Source organism: Xenopus laevis, chromosome 8L (assembly GCF_017654675.1).
Source record: "Xenopus laevis strain J_2021 chromosome 8L, Xenopus_laevis_v10.1, whole genome shotgun sequence".
Classification (NCBI taxonomy): domain Eukaryota; kingdom Metazoa; phylum Chordata; class Amphibia; order Anura; family Pipidae; genus Xenopus; species Xenopus laevis.
In genome coordinates this window covers 51,623,422-51,649,002 of record NC_054385.1, presented here as the reverse complement: position 1 = coordinate 51,649,002, position 25,581 = coordinate 51,623,422, and the positions used below count along the sequence as shown (strand labels likewise).

Sequence of the window (25,581 nt, the reverse complement as noted above, 5' to 3'; positions counted from 1 at the left end):
AACAAATATCTTTATCTCTTACAATCTTCTTAAATCTCCTTGGGCCACAGGTTTAAAGCAACTGCAAACAGTGAGGCTTCCACGTGGTTTCCAATTCAATGCCATATTTCCAAGCAATAATACTGCTAGTGAGCCTACAGGGCCCATGTGAATTGCCCTAAAAATCATGGGGCAGATTTGTAAAACATTCTTTTTATGAGCATGGTACACCAATGCAATGCACAAATTCAAACTTCATTTAATAATGATGATGTCTCTTTAATGAGCTGCAAGAACAACACATGTTGTGTTACTTCTGGTTGTTTGCTGATTGTACCTACAATTGCTTGTTGGACAGTAGGATGCAATGAGTCCTTCGCTTCCTGTTGATGCTACATTAGTGAGTTCCCATTGACCTCGGGCAAGTTACTGAATCTTTCTGCTTCTTAGATCCTGCCTTTATAGGCCAGGGACCAATAATAAAACTCTGCATAGTGCTGGTTACAGCTAAAACAACGGAAACATTAAACAAAAAACACATTTAAAAATCACTTGAACTATATAACTACAGCAATAAAAATAGTAAGATATATATTTATTAAAAAAAAATGGAACAGGAGGCTGGTTCTTAATCCACTGACAATATTCCACTGATTAACCTAGAATATAAGGTAACAGCTCCAGAAAATTGTTGTGCCTTGATGACGGGTTATTATTAGCAAAACCCATAAAACTAAACGTAATTAGGTCTACAAGGCGGGTTTCAACGTCACTTAATGGTACCACTGTATTAAAAAAAAAATAGACTTTCTGTGGAAATGGCCATTATGGTGAGTTGATCCAAGACACAAAGTCCGAGTTTATGACCAGTGTTTTGCTTTTTGTCCACTTGTTAGTTAATGAATAATGGCGTTCCAAAGCAATTTGATTGGATCCAAAGAGATGATAGTACTGACAGTACAGGATCTACAGACCGTCAGCCTTCATTATAGGTTGTATCTCCAGGTATAGATTGTTCAGTCTCTGCATGTTTCACCCCAGTGGATGCAACCAAGGACAGGTTTTTAATGTCTTCATCTATGCTGATTATCTCACTATCATCCCGGCTGTTGTCCAGATTCTCTGAGCCCTCGTAGCAGCCAGAGTCACGGGGAATGTGAATACTGTGGTCCATAGAACTTGTGTCTGTCATGCCTTCAGTTTCACTGCCAGCTGCAATTAAAACATAAATAAGTGCTTGTTAGGAAATAGCAAAAAAATGTGCTTTCCTGCGGCCAAAAACTAAGTTTAGCTGTTTTTACACAAAGTGAATGCTTTTTACATTCCTCAGCCTTCTCATATGGTCACAAAACATCTGAGGGCTTTACTGTCAGTGTGACTGAGGCTAATGAGGTTACCAGTTACAATTTCAGACAGTGCAATTCTATAAAAATCACAATTTATAATTAGAGTTTAGCTGGCCATTTATGTACAGAAATTCCATATGGGTGTATTGAACCTCACCCCCCCCCCCAAAAAAAAAGAATAATTAGCTCAACCCAACCAAAATTGATGAGCCGTAATGTAACGGTGCTGGCCAATGATCGAGTACACCATGTATTCAGGATATTGGCTGTATAGAACTGCAAGGGCTTGTATGGCTATTCTTCCACAAAATAATGTGTGTAATTTGCCTTCTACATGCATGGATCTCTTGGGGTATTGAATGAAATGTGAATGAATGCACCCAGCATTAACATACACTCAAATATATAAATAGTTTGTGAATAATGAAAAAAACTTACATCAACTGTGTAACATAACACATTAAGGTGGTACAAAAAGACATTACAGCACATAAGTTATCATAGCAATCATTTCTGAATAATGAAGAGACTTCCATTAGGTTTATCGTCTTTAAATGCATAAACGTCTCTGCTTTTGAAATTACATTGCAATTATAAATAATTGCAGTATATAAATAGACCGTAATAAATCTTGAGGGTGTAACATTCTTACTGTCATAATCCAGCAGGAATTCGGCAGCTGTGAGAAGCTTGACCCTGTGCTGAGGATCTGTAATGTTTAACTCAATCAGGTGATTTTCACTCAGGTCCTTGAAATCCTCTATTGTCTCATAGCCGTTCAATAGGAGGGTTGGGATGTGTTCCTGTACATTAAAGAAAACAGTGGAATAAAGGGGAGATTTTTGCAAAACAAAATGCCTGCTCCTGCTTATGTGAATCACATTTAGAAAAAAGTATACTTGAGGTTACAGTTTTATGTCACACAAAGTACTAAAACCAGGAACTCACTGTAAGATCAGTTTGGGAGCTTGGGTTCCAGAAAGTGGACAGAAACCGGATGTGCAGACAAGTTGGGCTCTTTGATATAATTATTTAACTTTCAGCTGTTACTAAACTACATTTTGTTGGGGTGTTGCAAGGTACGTAAGCATTTTGTAAATGCTAAAATATTAGTAGTAGTACTAGTAGCAATCATCTAATTTGCCAAAGACACGCTATGTGCAAACTCCCTCAGTGCAGCATTTCTCCCCCCCCAACATAAAATCACATTTTTAAATCACCAGCAAGCCTCAATAGAAAATACCTCTTAGACCTTCAGTATAGAACAGCATTGTGACAAACCACCAGTATAAAAAGGCAGTGGTACTACCAGCAACCAACAGCACAGGACACCCCTTTTGAAATCTCTAGCCTAAAATAATACTGTAACCTCCAGCACAGCATTACAGCACTGTGACTCCCAGCAACCTCCACTATGAGACAGCACTGTGACTCCCAGCAACCTCCACTATGAGACAGCACTGTGACTCCCAGCATATGCTTCTATGTTATGCAGTGGATTGTTACACTCTAATTTTATATCCTATGTTGTAAGACACAATAGCCAGACCGAAATTTCCACTAGATCCCTTGGGCCTCTGGAAATTCTGCTGTAAGATGGGGTAGGATCTAACCTGCATGTTAATGCGTTCCAACAGCTCCTGCACAGTCTTAGGCTTCTGTCGTTTGCTCCTAGCTCTGGTCTTTGCCTTTTTGGGGATTTCAGTTTCTTCAGGAACAAGGTCGACATAGATGAATTTAAAAGTTCCCACCTTGTTTCTTAGCATACCTGTCCAGGTACCGACAGGCGGTTTTTCAATGATGTCAATGAGGTCTCCTTTCTGTAGATAATTAATATTGTTATAGCACAACAAATTAAAGGGGAACTCCACACAAACACAACTTAAGCTTTTTGAAAAGTAAACATAATTTCAAGCAACTTTGCAATATACACCAAATAACAAATATGCAGACTTTTCATGATTTTTTAATGAATTGGAACCGTTTCCTTAGTCTAGCCCCCGCTCTCCTGCTGATCTGTCTGACTACTTTTGCTGAGCTGTTACTTTGTATTGGCAGCAATCTGTCCTCATCCTGCATCCTCCAAACCCCACAATTCCCTGCACAATTGCAGATTGAAGATTTCAATAAGGAACAGAACATCCCAGTGCAATGCATTGTGGGTTATGTAGTTCCTGCATGCTGTCTGTAAGCTGTGGAGAAGTTGTTACAATTTGTAACATCAGTGTTTAGTCCCTACTTCCCTGCCAGGATCTCAAATGATGCAGAAAATAAAGAACTGTTAAACAACTGGATTTCAGCATAGAAATTGGAATGTATTTATACTTTTTGAAGAAACAAGTAACTGTGATGGGTATATTGAGGGTTTCTGTGTAATGTGGGCCTCTCTATCAAAGTTCAAGTTCCCCTTTAAATAAACCTAGCCGTGGAGGATGCAATACAGAAATAGAAAAGATGCAACTCTTTGTATTAAAGTGCCGTTAAATCTAAACCACAAGTTGATCTCATGTATGAGTATATAAGATCCTCTTATGAATTTCATGATATTCTCATGAATATCAAAATCATATTAAGGAAACAGTACAATAGTGCATTAGGCTACAGTGTATTCAGGGAAGAGTTTTGTATTCCAGCTAATCAATCTGCATGTGAAGATGAGCATGACCTTACTTTGAGCTTGAGAGTATCCCCATCATACGGGCTTGGTATGAAGTCTGTGTGCACTTTAGCTTTTCCACAGAATGGCCCATTATATGGCGGTGGGAGGTTTTCCAGGTTAATGCTGTCTCTGTTGTTGATCATATATGACGGACTGAAGACCTCACTGCCTGCAAGGAGAATGCCAACAATGGTTAAAAGGGGGCAACAATAGTTATTTTTAAGCACCTTTATGTAGGGAGTAATATTGTCCATTGTTGACAGATTTATGCTACAGAAACATATACAAAATTATCCATTTGGAGTAGCAGACAAGCCAGCATTATTTGAGCTGGTATAAGCAATGCAATTATATAAACAGACATTTGTGGTACAATTATGGAATCTGTTGTGCAGAATGTTTGGGACCTCTGTATAAGTGATCTTTCTGTAGTTTGATCACTATACCTTACGGCTGCTTAAAATCATTTAAACAATAAGTGAATGCAATAGGATTGTTATTGTCACCAATATGGATTCATGCAGCTTAGTTCCCATCAGGCACAAGGTACCGTTTTATTATTACAGAGAAAAAGAAAATAATGTAATAAAAATTCGCATTATTTGCTTAAAATGGAGTCTATAGGAGATGGTCTTCCTTTAATTTTTTCTGGGTATCCTAATAAGGGATCCCATAAATGAAGATGAATTTTGCAATGCAGTAACGGAACTAGGTGGCGGCGGGCCCTGGTGCGGGCCGTGCAGCCGGGCCCGCCCCACCCTCGTCCGTGTGACTCCAGCTGGCTGCAGCGCGCGTGATCTGCCGGGGGGCCCTGCGGGGGTGCGGGCCCTGGCCCAGTTGCACCCCCTGCTCCCCCGGAAGTTACGCCCCTGTTGCAATGTGTGCCATCTATGGAGACTGTTAAAAAAGAAAACCATATCGACAAAAGATGTGCTTTTTCTGTCATATCTGAAGGCTACCAGCTTAGCTACCATAACACTCTCATCTTTTTAAATGCAAACCACCCACACATCAAACCACTGTTCAAACCTTACATAAACAGGTAATGGAATTACAGACATCATTACAGGCAATGATATCCACAAAGCATGGCCCCTAGCCTACATCTCCTTTTAACTACATGTGGTTAGTGCACCCTCATACCCACCCCGTTAAATTAATAGTGGCCCTATGTCCCTCTTTTTTGTTTTTTATTCATTCTTGGTTTGGGCAATTCCTCTCACTTAAAAGCCACAAATGCTAGCGGCAGGGGAGGCTTTAGCCCTTTTATTTGAAACCAACGTCTGTGAGGCACTCATTATATCTGCTGCACTTATCACTAGGTAACACCTCTGCACTAATTCACATACACTTCACCAATTACACTTCTCATTTAGCTCTTCCTTTTTCATTTTCTGTTCACATCTGTACCCTCACCTGTACTTATGCTTATACTCACACACATACACACACAAGAGTGCACCTATATATACAACTTTACTTTGCCTTTATTATAGTCTCTTCATTATCACATTTTTTTTTAAAATGGGCTTTGGTTTGGACAGTCTCCCTTTTAAAAGGCGCATATGCAGGTGGCTGGGGAGGATCTAGTCCACAGATTGAAACCAAGCCTCAGGAGATTTTTACTCTAAGTAATGCTGTTAAGCAGAGAGGTATATGACCTTTTATATTTTGATTACAGGTAAACAAGTTAGGGACCACCGTATGGGGTTTACCTTGACGTGGTATGGTGGCTTATCAACTTTATGATCATAACTTTGTAACAAAAAACCCTGTTTTTCTTTTTTAAATACATGCACTTGCAAATTCATTGAATTATTTAGACAGGAGTTTATTGTACTTAAATATGTTTTTATATGGCCTTAGGAGTGCACCCACAACCCCCCTGTTTTGTACATCTCCTTTTCCTTAATTCTCTTTGACACATTGGCTTTTTGTCTCCCGACACCAACCCAAGACATACTTCACCCTTGTTTTCTTTTTGCTCCCTCCTGTTCTACCACTTTCTGGCAAGACCCTTAGGTCCTTGCCGGAAGCACAGTAGAAGGGGGATAGCCAATCACGACCCTGCAGTCAAACAAGCAAAGGCTACAATGCAGTGTGCTCCCTCCACAGCCTGTAAAAGAGGCAGCAGGAAGTGGAATAGATGGGCGGGACTACTAAGGTTTTTGCAGAAATTCTCAATAAATCAACCCGACACTATTTTTAAGCACTATCTTTAAAAGAGTATAATGCACTGGAACATTCTTGTTTTTCACCTAATATGTCTCTTTAATGCATCGGCTTAAATTGCATCATGCACAACTCCCTGGGACTGCAATGACACTGGAAAAAGCATTGCATTGTGGGTAGAAAATACAGCAATTGCATCGGAAAATAGTTTTTTGCACACTGCAGGTGTGGAAGTAAACAACCCCTTTATTTCTCTGTACAGGTTCTATATATATATATATATATATATATATATATATATATATATATATATATATGCACAGTAGAACCCCCATTTTAGGTTTTATAGTGGACCAGAAAAAAATGTGTAAAATCCAGGAAAATGTAAAATCAGGGAAATGTATTATGCATAATATATTGCATAATATAATGTAAAATGAAGGAAAACCTAAAATCAGGGGATGTAAAATGGGGGTCCTTCTGTACACAATAAGAAAAACGGCGTCTCGATCCCCTAAAGTTAATTATTTACAAGATGCGGCTCATCCGGTACAAAGTAGGACCCGAGTGTACAAAGCCTGGGTCTATCGTATTCGGGTGCAGCCTTAACCAGTGTATGACATATGATTAAAAATTGGAAACAATTGCATGAAACAGCTTCCAAACTCACCGAAGATATCGGGTGGCCTGGGTGCAGCGCCCCGAACCCATAGCTGGGGGAGTAATGGCAACAATCTGTGAAGAAGCACGCACTCCAGGAGCCAGCCGATGTGGTTAAAAAGTCTTTATTTCAGCTCTACAAACGATATCCCTTGAATTCAGTAATAATTAACGGTTTAATCTGTGTTTGGAACATCGGAATGAATTTGGTCTGCTGGAGGTTTCTCAATATATTGGATTCATGTCTGCTGTGATAGTTTTCTTAGAACATGTTCCATTTTACTGGGAATATTAACACTGTGCTAAACCCCTCATTTAAACATACTAATGCATTTTTGCTTAATATCAGCACTATTGAATTTTGTAGCTATCTAGAACTGGGCAGTATTCTGATCGTTCTATAATATTTAACGTTCAACATTTTACACATAAACGGGCCGATTCATCAAGGGTCGAATATCGAGGGTTAATTAACCCTCGATATTCGACTAGGAATTGAAATCCTTCGACTTCGAATATCGAAGTCGAAGGATTTAGCGCAAATTCTGCGATCGTACGATCGAAGGATTATTCCTTTGATCGAACGATTAAATCCTTCGAATCGAACGATTCGAAGGATTTGAATCCAACGATCGAAGGAATATCCTTCAATCAAAAAAACTTAGGCAAGCCTATAGGGACCTTCCCCATAGGCTAACATTGACTTCGGTAGCTTTTATCTGCCAAACTAGGGGGTCGAAGTTTTTTTTAAAGAGACAGTACTTCGACTATTGAATGGTCGAATAGTTGAACGATTTTTACTTCGAATCCTTCGATTCGAAGTCGTAGTCGTAGTCGAAGGTCGAACTAGCCCATTCGATGGTCGAAGTAGCCCAAAAAACACTTCGAAATTCTAAGTTTTTTTACTTCGAATCCTTCACTCGAAGTTAATGAATCGGCCCCTAACTGTCTACTTAGAACAATTTAACTTAATTTTAAGCTTTCGTTTTGTTCTTTCTTTCTTTTTCTTTTTGGCCCTCTGGTTTCTGATGTGATAAACTGTGAATATTTCAAATATTTCATGTGTATGTAAGAGATACATTTTACTGTTAAATTCTTCAGCATTTCATTGTTTATAGAATGAAGTAAAAATCGACTTTTTCACTTTCGCTAAAACATTATGGATTAAGGGTTAATATTAGGATGATTGGCTTTGTACATCACGTCCGTTTTACTTGTTTAAATTTTTGGTCACGGCTGTTTTAGATTATGCCTATGAGTAAGTATCTTCGGATACGAAACGCGTAAGGATAATTTGTTTTAGCTGTTTGAAATAAAGGTTTTTTAACCACATCGGCTGGCTCCAGGAGTCCATGCTTCTTCACAATTTGATAATAAAAAGCAACTATATTTTGCATAAGTCTTGTGAGTGCGATCCTTGAAAGCATTTGTACCTGATCATAACGTGGACTGCACCCAGGCGCCATTGGAATAATTTTCCTGAGTGCTGGGATTCTGGTTTATATATATATTTGAGTTCGGCCGAATCCAAAATAGTGGATTCAGTGCATCCCTAATATATATATATATATATATATATATATATATATATATATACACATATATAAATATATATACTGTATATATGTGCACAAATGTAATTGAAGATCAATTGCATCAACCTTATAGAATATCTGTTCTGATCAACTGAAAATGACTAGCAGTATATTTGCTGGGTGCCCTTTCTCTTTGATAATATACCAAAATGAAAGATGCATATTTCACTCTTAGGAACTCACCACTAGAAGTTTGTCGGCTGATGGGCGAGTGTAGATTTTCTTCAAGATCTGAAGACTTCCTATGCAGATCATTTGTTATTGAAGATAAGGAATGTGGATCTGTTGGTTCTCCCTGCACAAATGCCAACAAAGGAGACACAACTAGTTTTAGCCAGTCTAGTAATTCCTCCAGAGGTCGACCAAATATCATGTACAATGATTTGGACAAGTTGCATACTTTATACAGTCTTTTTGAACACTAGTAGTACTGTAATTTAAATATACAGGAATTAATCAATAGAAACTCACAGAAATCTAATACAGTGCATCGATTGCACCAGGTGCATTTTATTATGCTAGACTTATTCATGAGAAGGATTTTACAGCAGGAATTTGGCTGGTAATGGGAATCCTGGCCAACTATTGTTTTATGTATGAATCCCACTGGAAATGCCATGTGTGCTGCCCAGCTGCTATTATCCTTGACTCTTCCTGAAGTTAGAGTTTAAGGTGGTACTATTATTAACACCACAGAAGGGAGAACACAAAAGGTACAGTTACACTTACAGAGAAACAAGAGTGAACTTCAGGAAGTGGTGCCCTTGTCTGTTCTTACCATTTCATGAGCCATTGCTTTCATAACCTCCTTTCCCATTTTCCTGTTCATTGTCCGTGAAATGACAGCTCTCCATTTCTTACCGAGTTTGCCTGAGCTGTGTTTAGTCTCATCTGTCGGTACTCCGGCTTCGTCTTCAGGAATCTACAAGGAGAATGGCAGTGAGCAATGTTCAGTTACACTAAAGAAAATGCAAGAGAAAAAATAAGTTAAAGAAGTGGTTCACCTTTAAGTTAATGTTTAGTATGTTATAGAACAGTCAATTCCAAGCAACTTTTCAATTGGTCTTCATTTATTTTTTATCATAGTTTAAACTTTCAAATGGGGGTCTGTGACATCTACAAAACAAATGTTGTGTAAGGCTACAAATGTATTTTTATTGCTACTGTTTATTATTCATCTTTCTATTCAGGCCTCTTCTATTCACATTTCAGTCTATTATTCAAATTAATGCATGTAAAATGTAATTTGGGCCCTAGCAATCAGATTGCTGAAATTGCAAACTGGAGAGCTGCTGAATAAAAAGCTAAATAACTCAAAAACCACCAATAATAAAAAATCCAATTGAAACAGCAAATTGTCTCAGAATATAACTCTCTATATCATACTAAAAGTTAATTTGATGGTGAACAACCCCTCTAAAACAATATAAAAGTCTCATTTTTTTTATACAAGCATCATCTCCTGGAGAGTCTTTACAACTGATTCTGTACTGTTTTGGAAAAACTGAAGTTACTCTTCACTCTTCCTATCAGTGTCTCTCTTCATGTAGGAGATAGAGGAGTCAGATTTTGATTGACAGGTCTTAAACCTAATGCTTTTCGGGGTTTCCCTTTTATGATCATTCCCCTAAGAATACATGTGATCACTTATGAGGTTGCTTTTCAGATCTTACACTCCATTCCATCACGCACCTTAAAGTATTAGTATTGCTTTAATTAATGGAAGAGCTCAACCAGACACTTATTCTTGTAATCTTGTTTAGTTAATGCAACAGCATGTGGCAATCTTTGAGCAACACATTGAAAAATCAGACTGACACGGAAATTGAGGTGTGAGCAATTCACTTCAGTTTGCACATAATCATTGTGGTTGTTTTTTTTTTCTTGAGGGGTTTGCAGAAATATCATGTTCCTAATTTGCCTACATTCTATCTGATCAGTCACATCTTGCAAATGTTTTAACAAAGTAAAACGGATTAACTCAAATGCATCATGGGTATCCTAGCTGACATAAACTCACCTAATATCCACCATTGGTCTCAAAAATTACTATCCCATTTACCAATCCCCCTTCATTATTAGCATCACTGTTAGTAAGTATTGTGAGTGAATTTAATTGTAGTGTAAAAAAAAATACAATTAGACTGCTATTTTCTGATCAGAAGAAAACAGAAAATATGTCAAATAGCCAGAAAATATGATTGTGCATGAAACAGTGTTTGAATATATTGAGGCTTTATAACTAAGGGTGTTATTTACTAAAACTTTTTCTGGTCAGGCTTTTTGGGGCAAAAACTTGGACCACCCAGTTGACTTTACTGCAGAGATTAAAAGGGACATTCACCATTAAATGAACTTTTATTATTTATTAATAAATATGCATTTATAAAGTGCCAATTTATTCAAGAGTACTGTTCAGTAGAATAGAAAGGCCTATTCAAAGCAACTACTTGCTACTGCAGGGCAGGAGGTTATCAGATATTTTTTCTGTAAAAGTGATGGTCCTTTTAAATGACTGGACCCAGAGATAGAGAGCAAGAACAGTACAGAATTAATGAACTCACATCATTCTCAAGATTAAACTCCTTTTCACTCACGACAGGTGAACTTGGTTTTGACTTTCCAAAATCCTTGAAGCTACTGGAACGCTGCAGTGACAGCTGGAAGTGAATAGCAATATCGTTAATAGAATCAGACTTTCCAATCAATCTGCACAATATTCAAGACTAGAGACATTTTTTTCCACTGTGATTTATAACAGGTTAATGTATTATAATATTTCCAGGGAGCTCCCCCTATATACAACTATTTATTTGTGATAAGCACTATAAGAAACTAATTTAGCTCCTGTTATTTTATTTCATTTTATATTTGAAATCAATATTTTTGTATCTAGCCAGGTTACTCCCTATTCCACTCTGCTACACCCTGTACCACTTTGAAAAAATGACAATACTTTATAAGTCTTTATCTCCTGCTGTAAATTTCAATAAATAAAACACATTCAACATTCATATCCGCTGAACAAAACTGTATATATATATTGCTCCAATAAGCAGTCTTAAAGGGCAGACGAAAAGTTTTCTATCTATCTATCTATCTATTCTATCTATCTATCTATCTATCTATCTATCTATCTATCTATCTATCTATCTGTCTGTCTGTCTGTCTGTCTGTCTGTCTGTCTGTCTGTCTATCTATCTATCTATCTATCTATCTATATATATTTCACAAAATGTGTTAACTCTTCACAAATGATACTTGTTTATACAAAAATGCAATTTTTATTTATGGTAAATATTGAATATAACATTGTTTATATAAAGCAAAGCTTGCAAGAGAAAGTACAGTATAGCACTATGTAGGATTGGGATGGGGTAACAGTGTTATGGCTAGTTTATATAATATAGGTATGGACCTGTTATCCAGAATGCTTGGGAGCTGGGGTTTTCCAGATAACGGATATTTCCGTAACTTGTGTCTACTGGAAAATGATGTAAACATTAAATAAACCTGATAGGCTGGCTTTGCTTCCAATAAGAATTAATTATATCTTAGCTTGGATCAAGTACAAGGTCCTCTGTTTTATTATTATAATTATTATAAAGAAAAAGGGAATCATTTTACTGCGTAGCGCATAACTGCTTCGTTCTCAATGACTAATTCTTCCTGGTAAAAAAGGAACAGTTATGGGTAACACATGTACTCCAGATTACATCATGCACCAAGCAAATAGTCATTTGGAACCACTATATATATATTTATTGGACCTATCTATCTATGATCTTCAAAGGTCCAGCATATTTGTCTAATAATGTTATAATATAATGCAACAACAATTGCATGTTTCTGACAAACTGACTTACTTACAGTTTACTTTGCTTTATGATTGCTCCTTCTGCCTAATTGTTCATGTTCAGAACTAAAGGTAGTGTTTCAACCATGTTTAACTTGAATACTATACAAATGTGAAAAGTAATAAGGATTGTTATTCAATTATTCTTTCCTCCCCCCATCCAAAATCTAAATGCAATGGTGCATAAGAGAGCAGGCACAATGGAGCCTTCACCTGAACTACTGGTTGTGAGGAGATGTGTTCTACCGTTCTACACACCCTTTTCAGTTTTTATTGACATATGTTCACAGATCAATGAGGAGAATCATTTATACTGAGGTGCTAAGGGTGAAGTCTAAACTGCTTGGAGGTCTGCAGAAGCAAAGGCCCCTACGTTTGTTCATCACAATACACACTATAAGGGGCAGATTTATCAAGAGTCGAATTTCGAGGGTTAAAAAACCCTCGAATTCGACCCTCGAAGTAAAATCCTTCGAATTCGAATATCAAATTCGAAGGATTTTAGTGAAAAAGGTTTGATCAAACGATTGAATAAAAATCGTTTGGTCGAACGATTCGAAACGATTTTAAGCGATCGATCTAATGATTTTTATTCGATCATAAAAAGTGCCTGAAACCTATCTACAATGTCCCAATAGGCTAGCATTCAATTCAGTAGCTTTCATTTGGCAAGGTATTGAGTCAAAGGATTTTTTAAAGGGACAATACTTCGATTATCGAATGGTTGAATGGTCGAACAATTTTTACTTCGAATCGTTCGAATCATTCAATTTGATCGAATTCGATCGAATTTGACTAATTCGATGGTCGAAGTACCCAAAAAATTACTTCGAAATTCTGATATTTTTGGATTCTAACTATTCACTCGAGCTTAGTAAATCTGCCCCTTAGTGTGAACATTTAAAAATACACAAAAACATGAAGAATTTTGTTTTTGAGGGGTTTATTTTTGACTATTATTGACTATTAGAGTCAGGTTATGAAATATATAGATTGTATTTCAATGGCAAATTAAAGCAAAACTCTACTGAGTGCAATATTTCAAAAGAAAGATTTACCATTAGAAAGTGTATATTCAATAAATTCAAAGCTTATTCAGGTTATCAGTAAACCAAATAAAATTAATTGGTCTGAGAGTGAGTTTTTACACAAAAACAACCCCCGCATGGTTATCACTTCCTCATCTAGAATTTACATACAAACACTTCATAGCACGCAGGCTTGCAACATATGGAATTGTGTCATCTGAAGTTCCTGAAAGTGGCTTGTAATACTATTTTATGTGATGATGGGACGACTTCTCTTCTCGGAATCATTTAAATATATTAATACGTCTTCCATACATATAGAGTTGCTATATGTATATTATTGGCATTAAATTGTGTTGACGTTTATTCTGTGCATCAGAACTGGGAATAATACCCTGTGTTAGACACTGAGCCAGTACCATATTCATGCATTTAGATTTTGCAAGGAGCGTGGCAAGAGCAAGAGCAAAGTAAGCAGCAGGACTAGCATGTTAGTGGAGGAGTTTCACTCTGTATTAGTAGAGATGTTTTAACGATCATGTGTACGCTATACTAGTGCCAGTGTGTTTAAATTCCCATTAATGAGAGCTGGTATTTTTGGTAAAAAAAATGAAAGTTTTTTACAATATCAGTAGACAAGCTCTCTCCTATGTAGCGTTCCTTTATTTGTATATTAAAGCATCACTTAGGATGAAACTGGTGTGTAAAGAATTCCACAGTAGATTTACTTGCTGCAAATTGGTCCAAATGTATATATGCCACATGGACGTGCTATGCAGAAATTTTAGCACAAAATGTGCATGCTTGTAAATGGAGAGAAATTGACTCATTTAAACATTGTAGAATTATGCAAATTGGGCATGATAGTACACTTAGGTGCCCCTGAATTGCTTGCAGTTTTAAGTACAAAGTAAAATACAGGTTTTCCTTGCACGATTTTGCACCAAACACTTGGGGGCAGATGTATGAAGGGTCGAATATCGAGGGTCAATTAACCCTCGATATTCGACTAGGAACTAAAATTGTTCGACTTCGCATATCGAAGTCGAACGATTTAGCGCAATTCCTGCGATCGAACGATTAAATCCTTCGAATCGAACGATTCGAAGGATTTTAATCCAACGATCGAAGGAATATCCTTCGATCAAAAAATCTCAGGCAAGCCTATGGGGACCTTCCCCATAGGCTAACATTGACTTCGGCAGCTTTTAGCTGCCGAAGTAGGGGGTCGAAGTTTTTCTTAAAGAGACAGTACTTCAACTATCGAATGGTCGAATAGTCGAACGATTTTTAGTTCGAATCGTTCGATTCGTAGTCGTAGTCGAAGGTCGAAGTAGCCCATTCGATGGTCGAAGTAGCCCAAAAAACACTTCGAAATTCGAAGTTTTTTTAATTCGAATCCTTCACTCGAGCTTCATGAATCGGCCCCTAATAGTTAACCCCAAAATAAAAAAAAGTGCCTAATAAAAGAAAATATGATTCTGAGCAACTTTCTTTCACTGAAAGAGTGTCAGTGCTTTTTAAGCTATCTGCAAAACAATTGCTATTGAAAGCAGCATTAGCTTAACTCAAAAGTCTTTTTGAGACAGATCTAGTTAAAGGAGAAGGAAAATTAAAATAAGCTTTCTTAGAAAGGTCTATATAAATACACCAGTAAACCCTCAAAGTAATGTTGCTCTGAGTCCTCTGTTAAAAGAAACACCACATTTCTGTCCTTCTATTGTGTATACACAAGCTTCTGTATCAGACTTCCTATTTTTAGCATAAAACTCCAGGGCTAGGGCTTGAGCATGCTCAGTTTTCTCCCTTTTCCCCCTCCCTCCCTCCTCTCCTCCCTTCTGTAATCTGAGCCCAGAGATATGAGTGGAGTGAGCAGGGAGAGACTCAGGCAGTAGTGATGTCACAACAAGCTAATATGGCACCTGTTATCCTAAATAAACAGTGAAAGCTTCTAGAGCTGTTTACTCAGGCATGGCAAAGCATTCTGCAGAATAAATATAGTTTTATAGCTTACATTATTGTGGCTAATCTATTGGCAATAAACTGATTCGGTAGCTTTCCTTCTCCTTTAATCAGCTCGCTTGTCCTACATTGTATCAACAGTTTGAGCCACCAGAGCAGAGAAAAGAAAGGGACAGACACTGCTTTTAATAGCACAACATACACAATTTACAAACAACTTAAAATGAATGTAATGAATGCATATTGTTGCGTAGAATTATGTATTCTTTTATTTTGCAAAAAATAACTTTTTGGGGTGACTTCCCTTTAATGAGGTCTCAAAGAAAAACAGTGGGAGTAAGTGCAGATGTTCAGATTTGGTTCAATGTTCAGATAAATCTTTTATGGGGGCTTTGGATTTTACTTAAAACCAAAAATGACTTTAGTTTAGTTTAGTACATACGTAATGCTTAGCTTAGTGTGTGGGTGAAAAACTATTTTATAAAAATGTTTAGTTTATTACTCACATCTGAGAAATAAGATTTATTATGGGGAATGCAGACCTCATGCCTTTACACAGGTCATAGAACTCTGAGGTAACTTTATTAGGATTTTAAGTAGGGGCAGTGTGGGTCTGTCTCATTTGCCAGTTTGCTATTGGCATACCATCAAATGAAGATAGAAAGCTACTTATTGGCAATCTTCATCTTTGCCAAAATCAACTGATAGTGATACATCAGGCAAAAAAATCAGCATTTACTGGTGATTATTTTATTCTAAGAGATGCCTGTGGTAAGAGAAAGGAGAGGGGCTTCCTCCTTAAATTCTCAATATGTAATTCATATAGATTTAAGCTATACAAAATTAGTATTTTTAGTTTTAAAACAAAGAAAGTACAGAGTTTAGTTACTTGTACATTAACTACTGTTGGCCGCATGAGGCTGCAACCCCCTTGACCAATGCAAAGTGGTATGCATCCACACCACCAGTCTGGCTTGGCTCTAGTGATGGGCGTCAAAAAAAACGGACGCCGGTGTCAAAAACTAGACGCCGAATTTTTCACAGTTTCACGAATTTCGCAAATTCGCCCATCACTACTTGGTGCCTTATCAGTAAGGAGGTGGCTACCCAAAGAATGCATCCACTGGCTCATACACAGACGTGTAGTGGTGATAAACAGTAGGCCTAGCATAACAGCTCCATGGTCTTAACCATACACCCCTACTTCTGGGGGTGTATGTATTTATGTATTATTTTTTTTACAGGAAAACAGTAAAAAATACAAGAGTTACATTAACAAGCCCAAAAGCATCTAAATAGCCAAATTTCTCCTTTTACTTGTATTCCATTTCAAAATAGAAACATAAGCCATAGATAAATAAGTGGATACATTTCTGAACACCTTTTATCTGAAAAGCACATTCTTGCAACGTGATGGAAACATTGTTCGGTATGCAGCATTGTTTTAAATGTGGTTTCTTTGTTTTTGCGTGCAGAAAATGTCTCACTTTGGGCAGGATGCATAACCCTCACATTCTCTGAAAGTAGATACAGTTTGAGATATGCACATTAACCCATTTCTTACTGTAGGGAGACTGTGTAAATGTCTGCAAGGGGAAAAGCTGACAGGAAATGAATTCACACCTGACTAGCTGAAAGGAAGTTACCATTTGACTGTAAAAGAGACGAGCAAACGAGAACTGGGAAAAGCCAAAAATATTCATTACCACCCCTTGACCCCCCCCCTTTTTTTTTTACAGAAAATATTGAAAAGTCTGTTAAATAAAATTGGCACCTTTGGTCACAGTTGCACCTGCTGTTGTCATCTCAAATCCCAGACTGCCCAAATGTACAGGCTACAGACACATATCCAAGTTATCTCATGTAAGGTGTAAGAAAAGATGTGCTTTTAAGGCTTTCAAGTTAGCTGGTACAGCCGAAACATTTATAAGGTACAAGGAGGCCAATAAATCATGCAAAGAAGCTATAAGGCAAGCTAAAATTGATATAGAAAATGATATTGCAGCAAGCAGTAAAAAAAATCCAAAATTATTTTTTAAATATGTTAATAGTAAAAAAATGAAGCAGGAAGGGGTGGGACCCTTACTTTGAGAGGGGGCTCAGCTATTTGATGAAAACAAAATAAAAGCGCAGATTCTGAACTCATATTTTCCATCTGTCTATACAAATGAGGAACCAGTAAGTGAAGGTTTCCTTCTTAACAGTCCCAATTCTAGTAATACAACTAATGATGCAAAGATGTAAGTTAGGGACCGCCATATGGGGTTTACCTTGACGTGGTATGGTGGCTTTTCAACTTTATGATCATAACTTTGTAACTAAAAACCCCTGTTTCGTAAACATATGCATTTGCATTTCTATTGAATTACTTATGAGACAGGGGCCCAGGGAAGTGCATTGTAAGTGGCACTTCCATTATACTTAAATTGGCCTTAAGAGTGCTTCCACCGTCCCCCCTAGATTTTTGTATGTTCGCCTGGAGCTGTGGCTCAGCTCAGTGTGGTTTTTTAATAGCACCCCATACCCACCCCTTTATACTAATGGTGGTCCTATGCTTTTAAATATGGGCGTTGGTTTAAGCAATCGCTCTCTCTTAAAAGCCCTTGCTGGCGGGGGAGGATTTAGCTTTCAGATTGAAACCAATGCACAACACACATTGTGTACAGGTAATGCTTTTATGCAGAGAAGTATCTTTTTTATATTGTGACCTGAGTAAAGTAAGTTAGGGACCGCCATATGGGGTTTACCTTGACGTGGTATGGTGGCTTTTCAACTTTATGATCATAACTTTGTAACTAAAAACCCCTGTTTCGTAAACATATGCATTTGCATTTCTATTGAATTACTTATGAGACAGGGGCCCAGGGAAGTGCATTGTAAGTGGCACTTCCATTATACTTAAATTGGCCTTAAGAGTGCTTCCACCGTCCCCCCTAGATAATGATGCATGGTTCACACATGAAGAAATTCAAAAGAGACTAGAACATGTTAAGATTAACAAAGGTCCAGGGCCAGATGGTATTCATCCCAGGGTAATTAGCGAGCTTAGCTCTGTGATTGCCAAACCTCTTTACTTAATTTTTCAGAAATCATTGAGATCTGGCATAGTGCCGAGAAACTGGCGAATTGCTAATGTGGTGCCTCTATTCAAAAAAGGATCCTGTTCTCAGCCTCAAAACTATAGGCCAGTTAGTCTGACTTCAGTGGTAGGAAAGCTTTTCGAAGGGTTAATAAAGGATAAGATACTGGACTTCATAGCAAATCATAATACTATGAGTTTGTGCCAGCATGGTTTTATGTGTAATAGATCTTGCCAGACTAACTTAATTTACTGTGCCCCACAGCAAAATAATTTTAGGGCTCCCAAAATATCCAGTGGTTGCCCTGTATTAACAATATATGTTAAAATTCCTAATTAATTAGAGCCTTACGGGGTCCCCTATGCCTCTTGGGCCCCCCTGCAGCCACAGGGTCTGCTTCCTCTGTAGTTACGCCCCTGATGAGAATGTAAGTAGAGACCTCGGGGCAAATTCACTAAGCCAGAAGCGCCGAACGCTAGCGTTAATTCGCTAGCGTTTGGCATTTTCGCTACTGCGCAAATTCACTAACGAACGCTGGCGTAGTTTCGCTAGTGTTACTTTGCAACATTACGCCAGGTGAATCTTCGCTAGCGACGAAACTACGCAAATTCACTAACTTGCGCAGTGTACTGAACGCTACCTTTTACGCTAGACTTCCTTCGCCACCTCAGACCTGGCGAAGCGCAATAGAGTAGATAGGGATTGTTTAAAAAAAAGTCAATTTTTTTTCTAAGTCCCAAAAAAACGCTGGCGTGTTTTCTACATGATGGCTGATAGGCTGAAAAAGATCGAAAAATTTTTGGGGCTCCCCTTCCTCCCCCCTACATTTCCTGACTCATGGCAACTTACCTAGACAGTGGGCACATGTGTAGGGCAAAATAAAAATTTTATTTGCTGATTTGAAGGTTTTCTAGGCATTTGTAGTGCAGATACGTGTTCCTCCATTGAAATTTGAATTTCGCGCCGTATGCAAATTAGCCTTCGCTAGCGTAACTTCGCTTTATATAGCGAATCAACGCTAGCGCAACTTCGCAACCTTATGCTACCCCTGTGCGCAACTTTGGATTTTAGTGAATTTGCGGAGCCCTGGCGAAACTACGCCTGGCGAAGTTCGGCGAAGTGCGGCGAAGTGCGGCGAAGTTGCGTCTGGCGCAACTTCGCATCTTAGTGAATTTGCCCCGATGGCAGTGGATGTGATTTACTTAGAGTTACTTGGGAGTTTCCTTAAATGAGAAAGATCTAGGGGTCTTTGTAGATAACACGTTGTCTAATACTGGCCAGTGTCATTCTGTGGCTACTAAAGCAAATAAAGTTCTGTCTTGCATAAAAAAGGGCATTAACTCAAGGGATGAAAACATAATTATGCCTCTTAATAGGTCCCTGGTAAGGCCTCATCTGGAGTATGCAGTTCAGTTTTGGACTCCAGTCCTTAAGAGGGATATAAATGAGCTGGAGAGAGTGCAGAGACGTGCAACTAAATTGGTTAGAGGGATGGAAGTCTTAAATTATGAGGGTAGACTGTCAAGGTTGGGGTTGTTTTCTCTGTAAAAAAGGCGATTGCGACCGGACATGATTACACTTTACAAGTACATTAGAGGACATTATAAACAAATGGCAGGGGACCTTTTTACCCATAAAGAGGATCACCGTACCAGAGGCCACCCCTTTAGACTAGAAGAAAAGAACTTTCATTTGAAGCAACGTAGGGGGTTCTTCACAGTCAGGACAGTGAGGTTGTGGAATGCACTGCCGGGTGATGTTGTGATGGCTGATTCAGTTAATGCCTTTAAGAATGGCTTGGATGATTTTTTGGACAGACATAATATCAAAGGCTATTGTGATACTAAGCTCTATAGTTAGTATAGGTATGGGTATATAGAATTTAATTAAAAGTAGGGAGGGGTGTGTGTATGGATGCTGGGTTTTCATTTGGAGGGGTTGAACTTAATGGACTTTGTCTTTTTTCAACCCAATTTAACTATGTAACTATGTAACTGTGTAAGGTGGGAGTGCTAGCAATAATTACTCTTGTCCCTACTGAGTTGCTGCCCTTGGATAACCCATAGTACTATCACAGCTATTGGACAACTCAGCCAATAACAAGAAGCACCACTCTCTCCAGTCAATTCTGCAGTTTGATAAACGATTCATATCTCATTAAAGCAAAAAGCAATGCATCTTCCCATGTGATGATGTTAAAGGGCACATTCAGAATGACACAAGCATGCGTGCAAACTGCTCACCACTGCTTTTTAAATGACAGTGCAGAGCCTATCAATTTTGTATTTGTATTACAGCTCTTTATTTGCATCTGTTTTCAATGGTTGCAACATCCTCTGTTGTACCACATCACCACTTCCCTGGCCCCTAAGTTTATTTCCTGGTATTGTGTCAGGAAGAGTCTCAGACAAAGGGACACATTTATCAAATGATGAACAGACAGTCCATCAGAGGGGAACTCAAAAAATCAAGTATAAGTGAACAGAGACATGGGGGCAGATTCCCTAAAGGGCGAAGTGACTAATGCTAGCGAAAAATTCACCAGCGTGACGTCATTTCGGAACTTCACCGATTTACTAACGGGCGCAGGCGTCATATCACTAGCGAAGGATATAGATGCTAGCGTTGCTTCGCACTCTAACGCCAGGCGAATTTGTGCTCTGGCAAATGGACGCAACTCAGCAAATTCACTAAGATGCGGATTTTACTGAACGTTACCTCATTCACCAGACTTGCCTTTGCCAGCTCAGACCAGGCGAAGTGCAATGGAGTGCACAGGACTTCCTTAATTTTTAGTGCAAAAGTCCCAAAAAACGCTAGCGTCTTTTTATTGCGATTGCCTGCAAAGGTCCGTAAATTTTTTTTTGGGTAACCCGGGTTCCCCCCTCCATATGGAGCATTAACTATACAGTGGGCTCATGTATAGGGCATTATAACAACTCTGTTTTATTTATTAAGGTTTCCTGGACTTGTGTAATGTATTTGCTGCAACATATATGTCGATTCAACTTTAAATTTCCCGCTGTATGCAAATTAGGCAAAGCTAGCGCATCTTCGCTTTGATTGGTGAATTAACTCTAGCAAAAATTTGCCAGCGTTCAGAGCCCTGGACGCAACTTCGCAAAGTGTTGCAATGCCTGCAAAGCTTTATGCACCATTTTTATTACAGATATGAGCTATGGCCAGTGCGTAGAATGTGCTGGGGCATTGGAGCAGATATACAGTATATTTATTTAAATGCATATAAAAATAAATGATTTTATAAATGCAAGCACTAGAATGTCACTAGAGGGCCATCACTGGGCTAGTGCCATAGAAGAACTCTTTTTCTAGAATATTCTGTTTGTCCAGCAAGGTCATTTAGTTATCTTCAGTGCAACCAAACAAAGAAGAGCTCTGCTTCTCTACCCTGGGTGTTCTACAGCATGTCCAGTTTGTAGGTCACTTCTTGTGGTTATATTTCCTGTTCCAATAGTTAAGCAGAAACATATCTGACTTCATATAAAATGTTTAACAAATCAATCTAATTACTGAACCTGAACTCAACTTGCTGATCTCTAGTTAAATGAGCCTAGATAGCAACACCTTGTGTTGCCTCCTCTCTCCTTTAGATTGTAAGCACTTATGAGCAGAGCCCTCGTTACCTCTTGCATGTGTCACTATTTGTATGTAAACTGTATGTATTATGGATACTTCCATATATTGTACAGAGATGTGGAATATGCTGGTGCTTTATATATTAAGTAATATTGTAGATGAATTCTTGATATTTCCAACCATGCTAACTCTTTGAAAAGTCCAAACTCACATAATGCAACGTCAGTAAGCTGGTCTAGATATTTCTCATAGAATAGATGTAAAGTATAAAGAAACAGCATACAGTGGTTCTTTAAGCATTTACAATTCAAGCCTTTATAAGACTTAAGTAAATTTGTCAACTTGTAGCACCTTCTTCCTTCTGGCAAGGAGAATTTCTTTGAATGCTGGATTGAGGGAGATGGTTTGAGACATAACAACAGAAGTCTTGGACAGCCATATCCAATTGGTTGGAGTGTGGTGACTAAAACTGGTGTGAATTTAAAAATGTTAGATACTGTCATGCCTTCATTTTATGTTCTATTATTCACACTGATTGTACCAGCTACATTGCTGCACTGCTTGATTGAATATATAACATATATGTGCATGAGCAGTAGTCTCACATTTAGGAGCTTTTCATTTACTTGGAAATCAAAAATTGGTACCATGGTATGCCCACCTTAACAACTGTCAGGAGATGTTTGTGCTATTTCTCTTATCCATAGTGACGATTATCTGTTCTCTGATGGTTGAGGACTTTTATCTTTATGACTAGAACTAGATGTTCACAGCAGTGAATTTGTATCTTGTTAGAAACTCTTCTGATTCATCACTATCACCCAGTAAGGGCTGTATCACTTGGAATCAAAATATCAGGTCAATTTGGTGCAGCTGACTAAACCACAGAGTTAGATACTAAAAAACAAACGAGGTCCTGAGTAATTTATGTTTTACCCCACGTCAGTATGTTGTTTATTGCTCAGTTTAAAACATTGCTACCTAACAATAGAGCACATTATGGACGGCAGAGCAGGATGATTGTGTTTTTATTTATTGTTTAATATGAACTAAATCCAGAACTAGGCTTGGGATTTAAATGAATAATAGCAGGATTCAAATTTGATCGAATGAACTAAATGAAACCCTTGAAGTCATGTGATTGTAAAGCTCTGGACAAAAGCATGAGACAATATATTGTTCAAAATTGATGGAATTTTGTTTTCACTTTCCTTAAATCTGAATATGCAAATCAGTTTAGCATTTTCCCCAATCTATCGTGGGCCATTCATTATGAATTTGTTGCATCCATTGTATGAACTCCAGTACAGGTATGGGATCCAGAACGCTCAGGACCTGGGGTTTCTGGATAACAGATCTTTCTGTAATTTGGATCTTCATACCTTAAGTCTACTAGAAAATCATTTAAAAATTAAATAAACACAATAGGCTGGTTTTGCCTCTAATAAGTATTAATCATATCTTGGTTTGGATCAAGTACAAGGTACTGTTTGATTATTACAGAGAAAAAAGAAAAATTTTATTTTTTGAATAAAATGAAGTGTATGGGAGGTGGCCTTCCCTTAATTCTGAGCTTTCTGGATAATGGGTTTCTGGATAAGGGATCCATACCTGTATAGGTTTCATAAATTGAGGCTGAAAAAAGTTAGTAACCATAGATATACACCACTGACCATACTGACAAGTCTCAGCCAGGGTGCATTGTTGAACATTGCCGGAGATCTATTATGCATGCTTCAGTAGCAAGAGCAACTTGAGTATCAAATAGTGATGATGTTCTATATCTGTCTAAATCAAATGCCTCATCTAAGCCAAACATTAGGAAGAAAATGTCTGTGCTCATATAAATTACAGTACATTGGGGGGCAGATGTATCAAGGGTCGAATATCGAGGGTTAATTAACCCTCGATATTCAACTGCCGAATTAAAATCCTGCAACTTTGAATATCGAAGTCGAAGGATTTTGCACAATCCGTTCGATCGAACGATCGAAGGATGTTAATCCATCGATCGAAGGATTATCCTTCGATCAGAAAATTGTTAGCAAGCCTATGGGGACCTTCCCCTAACATTGGCCTCGGTAGGTTTTAGGTGGCGAACTAGGGGGTCGAAGAAATTTTTAAAGAGACAGTACTTCGATTATCGAATGGTCGAATATTCAAACGATTTTTAGTTTGAATCTTTCGATTCGAAGTCGAAGGTCGTAGTCGAAGGTCGAAGTTGCCAATTCGATGGTTGAAGTAGCCAAAATAAACATTCGAAATTCAAACTATTCTTCCTCTATTCCTTCACTCGAACTTAGTGAATGGGCCCCTTAATGTGGTGATTCACCTTTAAGTTAACTTTTAGTATGTTATGGAATTGGAATTATTTATGTTTACAGTTTTTGAATTATTTGCCGCCTTCTGTTTTTCTTTTTCAGATGAGGGCTACTGACCCCAGTAGCCAAAAAACTTTTGTTCTGTGAGGCAACAAATTTATTGTTATCGTTACTTTTTATAACTTATTTTTCTATTCAGGTTCTCTATTATTCATATACCAGTCTTTCATTCAAACCACTCCCTGGTTGCTAATGTAATTTGGACCCTAGCAACCAGATAGCTGCTGAAACTACAAACTGAAGAGCTTCTCATCAAGACGTAAAAATAAATTTAAAAAACACACAAATAATAAAAAAAATGTTGTCTCAGAATATCACTCTCTACATCATATTAAAATTTAACTCAAAGGTGAACAACCCTTTTAAAGAGACAGCACATAAAATAAGTAAATATATATTCTGTGCACTTTGATAGAGTGTATCTGTCCCTCCAGCAGCTGTAAAGTGAGCTGCAGCAGTCATGTACTGTGTAGTAAAAATGTTGACCTATTTGTGCACAGACAACCATAATTGTTATTGTATTAAAAGTTAAGTGCTAAAACCAACTGCTCTAAAAAGCTTTGTGCTATAATGCAAATTTTACCCTAAAGCCTTGTATGGCTGTCTTCACTGTCACTGTCAAAAAAGATAGGCTTACACACTAACATATGATGATTTAACAAGGTTGCCAGATGATCTAAACTTTGCCCAGTTTGCTCACACCACTTGGGATGGTCCAATCTTTAAGCCTCCAGGCCAATGATTAAATTACATTATAGACCAGCACAGAGCAGTCAGGAGCCTGATTTTTGTAGACAGCTTTCAGAGTTCCATTACTTAAAGGTTTTATATGGTCACATAACTCCTTGGTGACTTCTATTAGTCTTTTGAGCTAGTCAACACACACACACAGTCAGCCAGTAATCACAGTAGGTCTTCACAGGGCAGAAATATAAAAAGGTGCAAATAGTATTAGCTGGGTTTCCAAGACTTTTTCCATCTTTAATGGGTACATTGTATGAAAGAGGAGCTCCAGCCACTCTATCTGCTGTTGTCCCATCATTATGTGACTATATGTTCATAGAAAAGCTGCTGTAACTGGAATATCTCATTCAGTCTCATGTAATCAGCAATACATTTAAGATAGAAAAAAAAATCATATTTGCACAATAAGTCTTACCTTCTTTTTTTGGTTTGGTTCCTTGTCTGATGCATTAGATGGCTTTCGTCGCAACATCTCTGTTATGTCTGGGCTTCAATACACAGAATAAACATGAAGGCTGGCAA

The 25,581-nt window shown here is 37.9% G+C and overlaps 1 protein-coding gene across 1 annotated transcript; it reads right to left on the bottom strand.

The window, feature by feature from the left end:
* Positions 1-561: 561 nt before the first annotated feature.
* On the bottom strand, positions 562-25,547 carry sash3.L (SAM and SH3 domain containing 3 L homeolog). Its single transcript, NM_001098707.1, is given in 8 exon segments — positions 562-1,191; positions 1,978-2,128; positions 2,939-3,145; positions 3,996-4,153; positions 8,595-8,706; positions 9,190-9,333; positions 10,976-11,071; positions 25,475-25,547. Coding segments are annotated over 8 exon segments (1,161 nt in total). The 5' UTR covers positions 25,532-25,547; the 3' UTR covers positions 562-955.
* Positions 25,548-25,581: the final 34 nt, after the last annotated feature.